This window comes from Pleurodeles waltl, chromosome 7 (assembly GCF_031143425.1).
Source record: "Pleurodeles waltl isolate 20211129_DDA chromosome 7, aPleWal1.hap1.20221129, whole genome shotgun sequence".
In the NCBI taxonomy this organism is placed as follows: domain Eukaryota; kingdom Metazoa; phylum Chordata; class Amphibia; order Caudata; family Salamandridae; genus Pleurodeles; species Pleurodeles waltl.
The window spans coordinates 593381246-593398413 of record NC_090446.1 but is presented as its reverse complement, the minus strand read 5'-3'; the positions used below and the strand labels follow the sequence as shown (position 1 = coordinate 593398413).

Genomic DNA, 17168 nt, shown 5'->3' with positions numbered 1-17168 from the left:
CATTGATATTCCATTTTGGGCGAGCAATTTTCACTTCATCGCACTGGTGTATTAGGGGCAACGGTAGTGCAGGGTGGGTGAACCCAATAATTAACACCTCAGCCACTCCTTACATGTCACAACAGCATTCGTTAACATGGTCTCCGTTGCTGCCTGCGACAGTATCACACCAAAAGACAGCAGGTTTGGAGCCAACAGTCCACCTTCACATACCCTCACTCCCTGGGCCACATTGCTCCAAATTTCCTAGTCGGGGGAGGGGGGGTCAACAGCCCATATCAGACTGGTCCACCACTTACCCCCTCTATCAGCTTTCTGAAGGGGTGCGGGCAGGGGTTGGGGCACGCCCACTGACAGCATCCACAGCCCCGCGGCCACCAATCTATAGTGCTGGTGCTACTCCAGACAGGGAGCCGTCCACCCCTCTGGTAAATTCAGGGATACTCCCTCGAGTCCACCTCCCCAAAGGCAGATCCACCTGCCGATCACTCCATCCCACTCCTCCTCCTCGCCTCATGAGGCAGATGCCACAGACCCTTGCAAGGGGACCAGCCCGGCCAAACAGGTGGCAAGGCCTAGCGCCTCTTCCTTCCCCGCAGGTGCACCAGAACCCGTGGATGCGCCTGCAGAGACCTCCCTCTCCACCACTCACCTGCCTCACCAACCTCTAATGTGCACTGGGTGGCCGTGCACCACGGGATTGCCCTAGATGCAGCAGGCGCACCTGCAGCGACCACAGCTGCCAGCCAGCGTGGGGAGCTCCGGCTCCTCCCTCTGCCACTCCTCCCTTCACCAGTTCTGGCAGCCTCCTCCTCGCTCTTGCGCCTGCAGGCCCTGTTCTTCAGCAGTACCCATGTGCAGCACAGTAGGTATCAAACATCTCCAGCTGCCGGGTGAGTAACTGGCAATTTACCATCCTACAGCGCTTGATGCAGCGCCTGTAGACAGATAAGTAAAGGATAAACTGGGCTTCGTGGCAGAGCTCATTCAAAGCCCCCCATATTGGTTCCTCAAGCCACACCCTCCTGAGCACCCAGCACCCGTAGTGTTAATTTTCCAGCCCTTGCACATCTGGTAGAGTCATTGTTCTAATGACATTGTACGTAACTTGATGCCAGGCTGAAGACTTATTTTACCATGTATTTGAACTTTTATTTGTTGTGTTAATTTGTAAAGTGCACTATTACCCATGAGGGTATTGTGGCAGTGACCAGGAGTGGGCTCCTTGCTTTGTCTTGGCTAGGTTGGTTAATTGGAACTGAATTTGTGAAAAAAGTGGAATTTTCTTAAAATTGTATCCAACTAATACTGGATGAACTATAGAATTGTGCCACTGTAATGTGGAGTATCTGAGCGTTGTTCCCAGCACCACTCTTCAGCAGGAAGATTTGATTTTTCACCATTGTTACCCCCCTGTAGGTTCTGAGATGTGGGTTGTGGATCAGTGACCTCTAAGTAGTCTCCGTTTCCTGACATTCAGGGGAAATGGACGGGACTTGTTCTGATTTCAGTTCAGTTCCACAGGACCCTTAGAATTCAGATGCTCACAAGTCCATAAGTCAGAAGTTTTGTACTGGTTGCTAGGCAGCATCTCATAAAGGAGCAGGGAGGCTGTCTCATAAGTAGTGACAAGACAACCTGCAGTAACGTTTCCTGTTCTGTAGCCGTGCCCTTTGTCCCAAATAGGTGCACTCGCTCTAGATTTAAAGCCGGTAATATAAATATTTCCTGAGAACAGGTTAGTTTTTAGGATCTTACTGAAGGTGGATCCGTTAGTTGCATTTTATAGCTCCTGGGGGCATGGCCTCCTCCTTGGTGAACCAGTAGAGTCAAACATATGGACACCCGTAGTCCACTTAAGTACACACAAGCGATAGGCAAGGACTTAAGTTGTAGGTGACCTGACTGAACTCAGGAGAGGGTGAATAGGCAGTTTCTCCACTACTCATTGAGGTAAAAATGTCTAAACTGTACACTTTCAGTGTAGCCTGGAGAGGGGACCGTAGCCAACCTCGCTGGATAGTGGTACACCTTCAGTGTACTTGATTTTACCAGAGCAAGTTTGATTTCTCTTGTTGAAATGAGTGCTTTTAGCGGGCTCTTACTGCGAGTCCACTATTAGAGAAACATGGGGTGGGTGAAAACATGCAGCGTCAGGCCACCCATCTTTACAGAACCATGCACTGGCTTTCTGCGCCATCAAAATCAAGGACTAATGCTGCTCATGCTGGAGTCACCACTTTTGAGCACCAAGGAGACCCGCAATCCTCACTAATGGATGACACTGCTACAGACACCCTCTACCACGTGCTCCATAAAATACTGTGATGTAGTGATGTGTAGGGAGAAGTTTGTCACAGCAGTGTTATGCTCTGTCAATAGTATGCTGTATTGTTGCACCTCGATGCTTTGCAGGTAACTGGTTGCCACAACACCTCGCCCCCCATCTCAGTTTGTAAAATAGACATTGGATGCATTTTCTGTAACCATGGTCAGTGGCATTTGTCGGCATCCCTCCTTCCTACCTGTTTGTTCAGTGTCAGTGGCTTTTGAAATTGCCATCTGATCTGACATCACTGTAAATCACAGGATAGCTCAATGCTGCTTAATGCTAATCTTACTAGGAGTCCAATTTATACCTCCGCAGCATTTAGCATTCTACTATGTTTCTCCGACAGTCTGCCTCTACTGTAGCAGAGACCTGGTGGTCCAGTTATCTCAGCATAAATCTAGCTGGTCCCCTTCACAACCTGTACTGCCACAGATGCTACAATCCATCTTCTAATCAAAAAAGCTGTCTGTACCCTCCATTCAAGAAGCCAGGTTAATAAACCTACAATCTACTTGTCATGAGCAAACTAGGCTCCCCCCAACCACCACCACTGCCCCCATAGGTTGTTGCCATTATTAATCAGCCCCCCCACTTCAACTGGCTCCCAGTTGGATCGTTATCTGCACCTGGAGCGTTCCCTATACATTTTTCATCTTGGTGTTTAAAGCTATCCACATCATGACGCCCCTACCCCAAGCCAAACAGTTGAAAAGAAGCCACAATCCAATTATGCACAGCCCAGACCCTGCCTTTAATGTGTCCCCAGCCCCTCATGTATGCCCTCCAAGTTTTAATCCTCCTAACACTTAAAGGGGTTTACACTTTCTGTAATACCCTCCCAGTTCCATTTCTGATAGTGTCCATGCCTTGGTGACTTTGCATGCAACCTGAATTGATCTATTTGTACTTGACATATTGGGTTTTATCGAAACCTAGCTCTAAGACGGTCTTACGACTGATCTAGTTTTGCTGTCATGTGCACCTGCTACTCTAAGTAAAATAAGCAGATATTCATTAACTAGACTCCGTCCACATCCCACAACTTAAATTGTCAAGACTTACTATTGCTTTAATTTAATCAGCTGGTCGCAAGTGGTATGACTAGCGTGATGCAGAGTACTTCTAGACAAAGGACAAATTTGAATTGCCTAATTTAGGGTCTACTAAGAACATCTTTTCTTCAGGAAATGTATCTATTTCGTTAAACTGTCAATATGGTCCAGGACTGCTGACCACCTTGGTCTGACTATGCAAACATGTTCAGTGCTGATAGTGGGGAGGGATGTAATGGGATGGGGGGAGGAGTGGCGGGGAAGAGGAGTGTAAGGAGATGTTTGGAAAGTTGTTGCCCATGAGTGGGCAGGGAAATGAGGGGCTGCGACAGAGGATGGTGAGACGTGTTAACCATTTGTAGGGCAATTGCAGGATGCAGCATGGTTGGGTAGTACAATGGGAGTGATACAATAATGGGTAGAGTTGGCTGTATCTAGTGCTGAGTTGCTGGCGTAATTTGGCCCTGTGCAGTTTCTGGTTCTTATAGTATGTCATTTTTAGTATTGCACTAGATAAAAATAAGCAGATCACGTAATTTCTTGTGCGGGTGCATAGGGATGGGTGATTTCATCGGGAGGTGTGATGGCATAGATGAAGGACATGATGGTGTGATAATTTAATGGGTGTGTAAGACCTTACCTGTAAGGTCACTGGTGGCTTTTTCCTCCTGACTTGTCTCCTCAGTCTTCCACAGGAACCTATGCAGCAGATGGACACACTGCCTGCCGCTCTGCTCCCTGAGCCCTGGATGCTGGTGGAATACAGCTCTGCTCTGGAGGAGTTACTTGGGTGAGAAAATTAATTGGCCTAGTTGCCTGGACTACTTAATTTGTCCTTGGCATGTTTCACATGTTGACATTTTTCTCCTCAGGGTGAACACCAGGTCTCGTATTCTTTCTTCTGATCTGCCCATCTCCGAAGATGTGAACTCCGAGGATAGGATTTCCATGCAAAGGTTTGTGTCCTGTTTGAGATTTCCTTGTACAGGAGGTATTCCTCAGGAGGACTATTTGGGATATTCAGCTCGAAAGCACCCTTTTGAGTGGCTCTTTGGTTATAGTACACACCTTTACATGAGTAAAGCAGACCACTGCCTCGCTGATTAAGATGTTACTAGTTCAATTTAGATGATTGCAAATGGTCTGGGTAATAAAGGTTAACATTTACTTCCCCAAGAGATGAGGAGTGTTGGACAGCATGTGCAGGAGAATGGGAGGAATACTACTAAGGTGCTGAGTCAGCATGGGGCAGGTTGGAGGGATGCTGGGAGTGTGATGCAGTTCTGGAGGCAGGGTGTCTATTACCTGGTTTTAGGGGGCGGGGGTCAAGGAGTGCAGGAACTGGATCTTTACAGTTTCGGAATGTGTTGAACAGTGTAGGCTAATTCAAGCACTCTTTGGCATGCGAAAATGATTTTATTCTATCTAGTCTTCAATGCTTTGGTTTTGATTTCAGGCCCTGGATGCCCGAGCCAATACCCCCTGGCATGGTCAGTGTTGCTGTGTCTACAGAGCCAGACCTAAATTGTGGACGGAAGGCCTATTACAGGTAAGTTTATGGTTCTTTTCACAGTTCTTGGGTATTAATGAGCATCGGTCATGTGTGGGTTATTGAGTGTATATAATGTGCTGTGTAGCCATTTAGGATATGGACACTGCAAGGTGAGAACCAAACAACAAAAGTATTGTACTGATGGGTCATGAAGAAACATGTTTGAGCCTCAAGGTGATCCAAGGGTCAGGATTTGGTTTAGAGGGTAGTTTTTTTTTTTTTTTTTTTTTTTTTTTTTTTTTTAATCCCTATTAACAGAGCTTTTATACTGCACGTTGACGTACTGCTTGTTTCGCTTGGTGCAATGTGCCAAATAAGGTTACAGTATCTATAGCGTAAATGAGCAAGTAGTGAGTTTGTGTTCTAAAATGTGCACACACTGTGCCAGTAAACATGAGCTATTAGAAAGTAAATTTAAGATTATTGTTTTGAACAATACAAACAAGGCATGTATACAGAACACATTGTGACACATTTAATACATGACATTTTGCCAGCAACAGGAAAGGAACGGAGGTGTTACTCAAAATTAAATAATTTTCTCTTGCTTTCCATCCAGGCACTTGTATCTTTAAAATACTATAATTTTCTGTGCAAGAATTCATCACCTTCATATAATCTTTCCACCAGAAGTAAAAACATTGAAACAAGCTGTTAGTAATTTTTTTGCACAATATTTTCTATTCACACACTTTATTGTAGATGAAGCAACGCATAAATATACCAAAATGAGAATATTTCCACTCAGCTATAACATGAAAACGTTGTCCCTGTAATGGTGCATCTTGTTGGCTTTGGAAAGATACAACAGACCAGAAACCCGTGCAGATTGTAACTAATTCACCATATTTTCTATTCTTAGAGATAGGTAATTGCACATTTGTCGTGCACGTTTTAAGGATGTTGGCAACTACAACATTGTCAGACATTTCTCATTCGTTAATTAGCTCTCGAGTATAGAGTTCAGAATCGAAATGGTGTATAGAAGGTTTGTATAGGTAGCCTCTGGTCTGTGCTAATTCTCATGTTTGCGTTTCATCACTTGAATAAGCTACGAATGTCGGGCACTAGTTAATCTTGAAGTTAATGTCGAAAGACTGATCCTGTGAATGAAGAAATTTGGACCACTGTAGCTGACCGTCTTCAGTATTTCATTCTGTTAGAGTGGATGAGGGAGAAATTAGGTTAAGTTAATCCTAGCCAGGGAATTCAAGAGCCCCGTGCTAGAAGCTGTGTTTGGCTCTTTGGTTCAGACTTCATCTCTTCATCTTTGCAGGGAACACAATTACTGTTTGTTATAAAATGACAGGTTGTGGGGGGTGGAAACAACATTCTTGTCTTTACTATGTCTCTGTAGACATTGGGGCAGCTGCAACCTGTGTTTGTGCCCTTGCACGTTAGTGGATACTTGCTACATTAGGTGAGGTGGTTAGTATTCTGTTGGAAGAAAAGGACCTCTGCTGGTAATAGCCCATTGACCTCTCGGCACCATCCCAACACCTTTAAAAATAAATCTACAGTGGTTAACATGCCTCGTTTTTTCTCCATGTCTGGAATATAGAGGTTCAGTGCTTCCATCACTCCATGATTCATGTTTAGCACTGGACTAAAGGGGCTTCGAGTCAACTGCTGATCATTAATGCGTTAATACGCTCAAAAACAATGTTGGACTAAACAGGTATTTAAGAAAAGACATAAATTATTTCGGTGAAAGGGGCCACATTCATTACTAATGACCTAAACATGTAGAAATTCATTTTTCACTTAATTACATTAAGTGATGCACTTTTACAATTGACATGTCCCCTTCATGATAAAACCCGTGTCTCTGGATTCTGGTTATAAGAAGATCCATTGAAAAAGGATAGACATAGGTGTAAGAATAACTCGCCACATCAGTGTGCTTGGGGTTGAATAACCAAACGTTTAAATCTTGTCCATGCTGCTTGTATTTTAATCTAAGTAGCAAGGCATGCATTCTGAGATTTCTATGTAAATTGTTAGTTCCTTTGGCGAACTCGGGTTTCGTGTCATAACATTTATGCACGAAAATCAGTTAATGCTTTTTAACTTTCAACTACCATGGATATTTTTTCTTGGCTTTTTCATTCATTGAAGAAATGCACACTGCTTTACCTGATGTATGGAAATGTTGAAGAATAGTTGAGTTTTAGGTAAGACCCAGCTACTTCACTGCCTTCATTTATTTCTTTTTAGACCTTTGCCATTGATTGTCCTTGTGAAAAATCTCCACACTTAACTTCAGTCTACTGAGAAGAGCTGTGTCCCACCAACAGACTGATGGGTTTGCCCCTACTAAATTGTAGTACACAAGAGGCCTTATAAAAAAGGCTTATTGCTAGTTAAGCTGATACTTAAAAATGTGTAGTTTTTACTCTGCTTTGAAACTGACTGTATTTGAGAATACATGATCTGAAAATTAAAATATGCAAGTTAAAAATCTAGCTTTAGAGATTTAAATTTGAATCTGATGTATTTGTTTGTGGAGGTCCCCTTCCATCAGACTGTGCTTGTTGTAAGGTGAGCTGTTCTGTGCAATAAAAAAATATAAAGCATGAAATGATTTGCCTCAGAACATCTGTCCTTGTAAAATATTAGTGCAATCTTTTAGCAGTAGCAGGTGTTCAGGATTCCACTGGGGGTGATAATACTCACCATTAGAGCCCTGGAGTAACACCAGATGTAGCTTTTAGTTCCTATTTTTAAGCCTTGGCTTAAACGACACTATATTTGAAAAATATTTGAAGACTTGCAGTGTGTTCCTGAGTTTAAATAGAACATCTTTTGTCAGTGCCCTTTCTGTGGAAGTTGAGAAAGGAGGGGTTAATGGGTACAGTTGTTGGGGCTGGGTCGTTTGCCTCTAGTATCCTGGAGCCAGTCATACTCTGGCTCTGCAAATTGGACCAAGCAATCAAACAAACAAGCAGTCGCTGGTTGTCAGGAAAGGTAGCGTGGCCATAAAACAAGCACCCCCACACCAGATCTCCCTTTTCACAAAGGTCCAGTGGAAGGCAATAGCAGGGACTGGATCTCGCAAGCACCGGCTCACCAATAGTCAGTGGTAGGCTTCATTGGGCCCTGCTGCACCTCTGCCCTTGTCCCCCATCTTGGAGGGAAGATGTGCTGGCTGCAGTGGCAGCAGTTGACTGTTACTCTTCTAAGAGTAGACCGGGACCGTGTGGTAGAGTGGAGGCAGTGGCAGGAATGTGGCTGTCTTCAGTCAGTGTTCTTGTTCTGGACACACTGTTGGCTGGAGTTGACAGATCGTAGTAGGATCGCCTTTCTCATGGACTCTGTGATTGAGCTGCTCTAGCCTACCGTGCCAGAGATGGTGATGCAGTCCACTTTGATCTCTGGTTCAGGGATACCGTTGACTCCTTGTTTCTACAGTGGCAGCCAAGTCAGTTTGGGTGCACGTTCAGCCAGCGCAACATTCAGCTCTGTAGTCTCTCGGGCACACATTAAGCCAGTGCCCTGGGAGTAGCCACCACAAAGTCTGTGCAGGCACACTTTGGATGTGTCACAGGCTTGCTACAGGTGTTCTCAGTGTTGGACGGCTAGGTCACACGAAGTTCCACAGGCTACGAAACTGATTCTATTCAGGCACACTTGGTAAGTACCACAGAGCTGACTGGTTGATCCAGTTGTTCACAATTCAGAAGTGACACAAATTCTCCCCTTCAGTGATGAAGATGAAGACACCAGCTCTATTTGTGCAGTAGTTATAAAGGCACTGTATGGAGGACCTCCCTCACTCTTATTGGCCACAGACTACTTGGAACTGGAATAAAAAGTGGGTCAACAATTCCCACTTCTATTCCGGTCCAGCAGTCATGGGATGTACATTCCAGTCTGGACTTCAGGACTGGTCTGGGGTTCTTTCATGCACTGTCCATCAATAAAACCCGACCGTATGAGCAAGACTAAAAGCTGACTCTAAAGGATTTTTCTCTCTAAACGGTGAGGTCTGCAGTCCCACCTTTCACCACACCATGCACCAAATGGCTGCAGCAAAAGGACTATTTAATGTCTAAAGGGGCGTGTGTATGCAAAAGTGACTGCACCTCCATCTTGTGCATAGGAACAGCTCAGGGGCATCCAAAATGGAACCCATAAGCCTTCTCCACTCTGATTCACTTGACTCTCAAAATGTATGCAAGACAGACCACATACATATGTACATGTGCTTCAGATATTAGTACAAGGATGGCATAGTTTTCCATCACAAGGGAGAGAATACTTGGTGTGCCTCGCCAGGTCCCGGGTTGCACTTATCAAGGGACAGGCTAGGCCTTTATGCACAAGCTAGATTGGGATGAGTCTGTGTAGGAAGTTGGCTCTGTATGTGCTATTTCAAAGTAAGGAATAGCATGCACAGAGTCCAAGGGTTCCCCTTAGAGGTAAAATAGTGGTAAAAATAGATAATACTAATGCTCTATTTTGTGGTAGTGTGGTCGAGCAGTAGGCTTATCCAAGGAGTAGTGTTAAGCATTTGTTGTACATACACATAGACAATAAATGAGGTACACACACTCAGAGACAAATCCAGCCAATAGGTTTTGTTATAGAAAAATATCTTTTCTTAGTTTATTTTAAGAACCACAGGTTCAAATTTAACATGTAATATCTTGTTTGAAAGGTATTGCAGGTAAGTACATTAGGAACTTTGAATCATTTCAATTGCATGTATACTTTTCAAGTTATTCACAAATAGCTACTTTAAAAGTGGACACTTAGTGCAATTTTCACAGTTCCTGGGGGAGGTAAGTTTTTGTTAGTTTTACCAGGTAAGTAAGACACTTACAGGGTTCAGTTCTTGGTCCAAGGTAGCCCACCGTTGGGGGTTCAGAGCAACCCCAAAGTCACCACACCAGCAGCTCAGGGCCGGTCAGGTGCAGAGTTCAAAGTGGTGCCCAAAACACATAGGCTAGAATGGAGAGAAGGGGGTGCCCCGGTTCCGGTCTGCTTGCAGGTAAGTACCCGCGTCTTCGGAGGGCAGACCAGGGGGGTTTTGTAGGGCACCGGGGGGGACACAAGCCCACACAGAAATTTCACCCTCAGCAGCGCGGGGGCGGCCGGGTGCAGTGTAGAAACAAGCGTCGGGTTTGTAATGGAAGTCAATGGGAGATCTAGGGACCTCTTCAGCGCTGCTGGCAGGCAAGGGGGGGGGTTCCTCGGGGAAACCTCCACTTGGGCAAGGGAGAGGGACTCCTGGGGGTCACTCCTCCAGTGAAAGTCCGGTCCTTCAGGTCCTGGGGGCTGCGGGTGCAGGGTCTCTCCCAGGTGTCGGGACTTAGGATTCAAAGAGTCGCGGTCAGGGGAAGCCTCGGGATTCCCTCTGCAGGCGGCGCTGTGGGGGCTCAGGGGGGACAGGTTTTTGTACTCACAGTCTTAGAGTAGTCCTGGGGTCCCTCCTGAGGTGTTGGATCGCCACCAGCCGAGTCGGGGTCGTCGGGTGCAGTGTTGCAAGTCTCACGCTTCTTGCGGGGAGCTTGCAGGGTTCTTTAAAGCTGCTGGAAACAAAGTTGCAGCTTTTCTTGGAGCAGGTCCGCTGTCCTCGGGAGTTTCTTGTCTTTTCGAAGCAGGGGCAGTCCTCAGAGGATGTCGAGGTCGCTGGTCCCTTTGGAAGGCGTCGCTGGAGCAGGATCTTTGGAAGGCAGGAGACAGGCCGGTGAGTTTCTGGAGCCAAGGCAGTTGTCGTCTTCTGGTCTTCCTCTGCAGGGGTTTTTCAGCTAGGCAGTCCTTCTTCTTGTAGTTGCAGGAATCTAATTTTCTAGGGTTCAGGGTAGCCCTTAAATACTAAATCTAAGGGCGTGTTTAGGTCTGGGGGGTTAGTAGCCAATGGCTACTAGCCCTGAGGGTGGGTACACCCTCTTTGTGCCTCCTCCCAAGGGGAGGGGGTCACAATCCTAACCCTATTGGGGGAATCCTCCATCTGCAAGATGGAGGATTTCTAAAAGTCAGAGTCACCTCAGCTCAGGACACCTTAGGGGCTGTCCTGACTGGCCAGTGACTCCTCCTTGTTGCTTTCTTTGTTCCCTCCAGCCTTGCCGCCAAAAGTGGGGGCCGTGGCCGGAGGGGGCGGGCAACTCCACTAAGCTGGAGTGCCCTGCTGGGCTGTGACAAAGGGGTGAGCCTTTGAGGCTCACCGCCAGGTGTCACAGCTCCTGCCTGGGGGAGGTGTTAGCATCTCCACCCAGTGCAGGCTTTGTTACTGGCCTCAGAGTGACAAAGGCACTCTCCCCATGGGGCCAGCAACATGTCTCTGGTGTGGCAGGCTGCTGGAACTAGTCAGCCTACACAGACAGTCGGTTAAGTTTCAGGGGGCACCTCTAAGGTGCCCTCTGGGGTGTATTTTGCAATAAAATGTACACTGGCATCAGTGTGCATTTATTGTGCTGAGAAGTTTGATACCAAACTTCCCAGTTTTCAGTGTAGCCATTATGGTGCTGTGGAGTTCGTGTTTGACAGACTCCCAGACCATATACTCTTATGGCTACCCTGCACTTACAATGTCTAAGGTTTTGTTTAGACACTGTAGGGGTACCATGCTCATGCACTGGTACCCTCACCTATGGTATAGTGCACCCTGCCTTAGGGCTGTAAGGCCTGCTAGAGGGGTGTCTTACCTATACTGCATAGGCAGTGAGAGGCTGGCATGGCACCCTGAGGGGAGTGCCATGTCGACTTACTCGTTTTGTCCTCACTAGCACACACAAGCTGGCAAGCAGTGTGTCTGTGCTGAGTGAGAGGTCTCCAGGGTGGCACAAGACATGCTGCAGCCCTTAGAGACCTTCCTTGGCATCAGGGCCCTTGGTACTAGAAGTACCAGTTACAAGGGACTTATCTGAATGCCAGGGTGTGCCAATTGTGGATACAATGGTACATTTTAGGGAAAGAACACTGGTGCTGGGGCCTGGTTAGCAGGCCTCAGCACACTTTCAATTGTAAACATAGCATCAGCAAAGGCAAAAAGTCAGGGGGCAACCATGCCAAGGAGGCATTTCCTTACACAACCCCCCCCCCAAACGAAAGAGGATGAGACTAACCTTTCCCAAGAGAGTCTTCATTTTCTAAGTGGAAGAACCTGGAAAGGCCATCTGCATTGGCATGGGCAGTCCCAGGTCTGTGTTCCACTATAAAGTCCATTCCCTGTAGGGAGATGGACCACCTCAACAGTTTAGGATTTTCACCTTTCATTTGCATCAGCCATTTGAGAGGTCTGTGGTCAGTTTGAACTAGGAAGTGAGTCCCAAAGAGGTATGGTCTCAGCTTCTTCAGGGACCAAACCACAGCAAAGGCCTCCCTCTCAATGGCACTCCAACGCTGCTCCCTGGGGAGTAACCTCCTGCTAATGAAAGCAACAGGCTGGTCAAGGCCATCATCATTTGTTTGGGACAAAACTGCCCCTATCCCATGTTCGGAGGCATCAGTCTGCACAATGAACTGCTTAGAATAATCTGGAGCTTTTAGAACTGGTGCTGAGCACATTGCTTGTTCCAGGGTGTCAAAGGCCTGTTGGCATTCCACAGTCCAGTTCACTTTCTTGGGCATTTTCTTGGAGGTGAGTTCAGTGAGGGCTGTCACAATGGATCCATATCCCTTCACAAACCTCCTGTAATACCCAGTCAAGCCAAGGAATGCCCTGACTTGAGTCTGGGTTTTTGGAGCTACCCAGTCCAGAATAGTCTGGATCTTGGGTTGGAGTGGCTGAACTTGGCCTCCACCTACAAGGTGTCCCAAGTAAACCACAGTTCCCTGCCCTATCTGGCATTTGGATGCCTTGATAGAGAGGCCTGCAGATTGCAGAGCCTTCAAAACCTTCCTCAGGTGGACCAGGTGATCCTGCCAGGTGGAGCTAAAGACAGCAATATCATCAAGATAAGCTGTGCTAAAGGACTCCAAGCCAGCAAGGACTTGATTCACCAACCTTTGGAAGGTGGCAGGGGCATTCTTTAAACCAAAGGGCATAACAGTAAACTGATAATGCCCATCAGGTGTGGAGAATGCTGTCTTTTCTTTTGCTCCAGGTGCCATTTTTATTTGCCAGTACCCTGCTGTCAAGTCAAAGGTACTTAGAAATTTGGCAGCACCTAATTTATCAATGAGCTCATCAGCTCTTGGAATTGGATGGGCATCTGTCTTGGTGACAGAATTGAGCCCTCTGTAGTCCACACAAAACCTCATCTCTTTCTTTCCATCTTTGGTGTGAGGTTTGGGGACTAAGACCACTGGGCTAGCCCAGGGGCTGTCAGAGCGCTCAATCACTCCCAATTCCAGCATCTTGTGGACTTCCACCTTGATGCTTTCCTTAACATGGTCAGACTGTCTGAAGATTTTGTTCTTGACAGGCATGCTGTCTCCTGTGTCCACATCATGGGTACACAGGTGTGTCTGACCAGGGGTTAGGGAGAAAAGCTCAGGAAACTGTTGTAGGACTCTCCTACAATCAGCCTGCTGTTGGCCAGAGAGGGTGTCTGAGTAGATCACTCCATCTACTGTGCCATCTTTTGGGTCTGATGACAGAAGATCAGGGAGAGGTTCACTCTCTGCCTCCTGATCCTCATCTGTTACCATCAACAGATTCACATCAGCCCTGTCATGGAAGAGCTTAAGGCGGTTCACATGGATCACCCTCTTGGGGCTCCTGCTTGTGCCCAGGTCCACCAGGTAGGTGACCTGACTCTTCCTTTCTAGTACTGGGTAAGGGCCACTCCATTTGTCCTGGAGTGCCCTGGGAGCCACAGGCTCCAGAACCCAGACTTTCTGCCCTGGTTGGAACTCAACCAGTGCAGCCTTTTGGTCATACCAAAACTTCTGGAGTTGTTGGCTGGCCTCAAGGTTTTTGGTTGCCTTTTCCATGTACTCTGCCATTCTAGAGCGAAGGCCAAGTACATAGTCCACTATGTCCTGTTTAGGCTCATGGAGAGGTCTCTCCCAGCCTTCTTTAACAAGGGCAAGTGGTCCCCTTACAGGATGACCAAACAGAAGTTCAAAGGGTGAGAACCCTACTCCCTTCTGTGGTACCTCCCTGTAAGCGAAAAGCAGACATGGCAGGAGGACATCCCATCTCCTTTTGAGTTTTTCTGGGAGCCCCATGATCATGCCCTTTAATGTCTTGTTGAATCTCTCAACTAAGCCATTAGTTTGTGGATGGTATGGTGTAGTGAATTTATAAGTCACCCCACACTCATTCCACATGTGCTTTAGGTATGCTGACATGAAGTTGGTACCTCTGTCAGACACCACCTCCTTAGGGAAACCCACTCTGGTAAAGATACCAATGAGGGCCTTGGCTACTGCAGGGGCAGTAGTCGACCTAAGGGGAATAGCTTCAGGATACCTGGTAGCATGATCCACTACTACCAGGATATACATATTTCCTGAGGCTGTGGGAGGTTCTAGTGGACCAACTATGTCCACACCCACTCTTTCAAAGGGCACCCCCACCACTGGAAGTGGAATGAGGGGGGCCTTTGGATGCCCACCTGTCTTACCACTGGCTTGACAGGTGGGGCAGGAGAGGCAAAACTCCTTAACCATGTTGGACATATTGGGCCAGTAGAAGTGGTTGACTAACCTCTCCCACGTCTTGGTTTGTCCCAAATGTCCAGCAAGGGGAATGTCATGGGCCAATGTTAGGATGAACTTCCTGAACAGCTGAGGCACTACCACTCTCCTAGTGGCACCAGGTTTGGGGTCTCTGGCCTCAGTGTACAGGAGTCCATCTTCCCAATAGACCCTATGTGTTCCATTTTTCTTGCCTTTGGACTCTTCAGCAGCTTGCTGCCTAAGGCCTTCAAGAGAGGGACAGGTTTCTTGTCCCTTACACAGCTCCTCCCTTGAGGGTCCCCCTGGGCCTAAGAGCTCAACCTGATAAGGTTCAAGCTCCAAAGGCTCAGTTCCCTCAGAGGGCAGAACTTCTTCCTGAGAAGAGAGGTTCCCTTTCTTTTGCTGTGTTGCAGTTGGTTTCCCAACTGACTTCCCTGTTCTCTTGGTAGGCTGGGCCATTCTTCCAGACTCCAGCTCTACTTGTTCACCCTGTGCCTTGCATTGTGCTCTTGTTTTCACACACACCAGTTCAGGGATACCCAGCATTGCTGCATGGGTTTTTAGCTCTACCTCAGCCCATGCTGAGGACTCCAGGTCATTTCCAAGCAGACAGTCCACTGGGATATTTGAGGAGACCACCACCTGTTTCAGGCCATTGACCCCTCCCCATTCTAAAGTAACCATTGCCATGGGATGTACTTTTCTCTGATTGTCAGCGTTGGTGACTGTGTAAGTTTTTCCAGTCAGGTATTGGCCAGGGGAAACCAGTTTCTCTGTCACCATGGTGACACTGGCACCTGTATCCCTCAGGCCCTCTATTCTAGTCCCATTAATTAAGAGTTGCTGTCTGTATTTTTGCATGTTAGGCGGCCAGACAGCTAGTGTGGCTAAATCCACCCCACCCTCAGAAACTAGAGTAGCTTCAGTGTGGACCCTGATTTGCTCTGGGCACACTGTTGATCCCACTTGGAGACTAGCCATACCAGTGTTACCTGGATGGGAGTTTGGAGTGGAACCTTTCTTGGGACAGGCCTTGTCTCCAGTTTGGTGTCCATGCTGTTTACAGCTATGACACCAGGCCTTTTTGGGATCAAAGTTTTTACCCTTGTACCCATTGTTTTGTGAAGAGGCTCTGGGCCCACCCTCCTGTGCAGGTTTTTGGGGGCCTGTAGAAGACTCTTTACTATTTTTAGTTTTGGTTGTCTCATCACCCTTCCCCTGGGGAGTCTTTGTGACCCCTTTCTTTTGGTCACCCCCTGTTGAAGTCTTGGACACCCTTGTCTTGACCCAATGGTCCGCCTTCTTTCCCAATTCTTGGGGAGAAATTGGTCCTAGGTCTACCAGATGCTGATGCAGTTTATCATTGAAACAATTACTTAACAGGTGTTCTTTCACAAATAAATTGTACAGCCCATCATAATTACTTACACCACTGCCTTGAATCCAACCATCTAGTGTTTTCACTGAGTAGTCTACAAAGTCAACCCAGGTCTGGCTCGAGGATTTTTGAGCCCCCCTGAATCTAATCCTATACTCCTCAGTGGAGAATCCAAAGCCCTCAATCAGGGTACCCTTCATGAGGTCATAAGATTCTGCATCTTGTCCAGAGAGTGTGAGGAGTCTATCCCTACACTTTCCTGTGAACATTTCCCAAAGGAGAGCACCCCAGTGAGATCTGTTCACTTTTCTGGTTACACAAGCCCTCTCAAAAGCTGTGAACCATTTGGTGATGTCATCACCATCTTCATATTTAGTTACAATCCCTTTAGGGATTTTCAACATGTCAGGAGAATCTCTGACCCTATTTATGTTGCTGCCACCATTGATGGGTCCTAGGCCCATCTCTTGTCTTTCCCTCTCTATGGCTAGGATCTGTCTTTCCAAAGCCAATCTTTTGGCCATCCTGGCTAACTGGATGTCCTCTTCACTGGGGCTATCCTCAGTGATTTCAGAGGTGTTGGTCTCTCCTGTGAGGGAACCAGCATCTCTGACTATTATTTTTGGAGTCAGGGTTTGAGGGACCCTGTTCTCCCTAGATAGGATTGGTAGGGGGGAATTGTCCTCCAAGTCACTATCCTCTTCCTCTGAGTTGCCACCCTCAGAGGGGTTGGCCTTTTCAAACTCTGCCAAAAGCTCCTGGAGCTGTATTTTGGTAGGTTTGGGGCCCATTGTTATTTTCTTTATTTTACAGAGTGACCTTAGCTCCCTCATCTTAAGATGGAGGTAAGGTGTGGTGTCGAGTTCCACCACAGTCACATCTGTGCTAGACATTTTGCTTCTAAAAGTTGGAATACTTTTTAAGAATCTACAACTAGTTCTAGGTTCAAATTCAAACTTTTACAAACTTTTAAACTCTAAAAGAAATGCTAAACAGGATCTAACACAAGGCCCTAGCAGGTCTTTTAAGAATTTAGAAAACTTTTCAAATTGCAAAAATCAATTTCTAATGACAATTTTGGAATTTGTCGTGTGATCAGGTATTGGCTGAGTAGTCCAGCAAATGCAAAGTCTTGTACCCCACCGCTGATCCACCAATGTAGGAAGTTGGCTCTGTATGTGCTATTTCAAAGTAAGGAATAGCATGCACAGAGTCCAAGGGTTCCCCTTAGAGGTAAAATAGTGGTAAAAATAGATAATACTAATGCTCTATTTTGTGGTA

General features: G+C 46.7%; 1 protein-coding gene across 1 annotated transcript in view; it reads left to right on the top strand.

The window, feature by feature from the left end:
• The window catches only part of LOC138247285 (oocyte-specific histone RNA stem-loop-binding protein 2-like), a 59596-nt gene that overhangs the window by 21147 nt on the left and 21281 nt on the right, over positions 1-17168 (top strand). The window contains exons 2-4 of the mRNA XM_069202000.1: positions 4070-4174; positions 4257-4340; positions 4841-4933. Of these exons, the coding sequence (XP_069058101.1) occupies positions 4070-4174; positions 4257-4340; positions 4841-4933 (282 nt within the window). The remainder of the gene's footprint in view (positions 1-4069; positions 4175-4256; positions 4341-4840; positions 4934-17168) is intronic.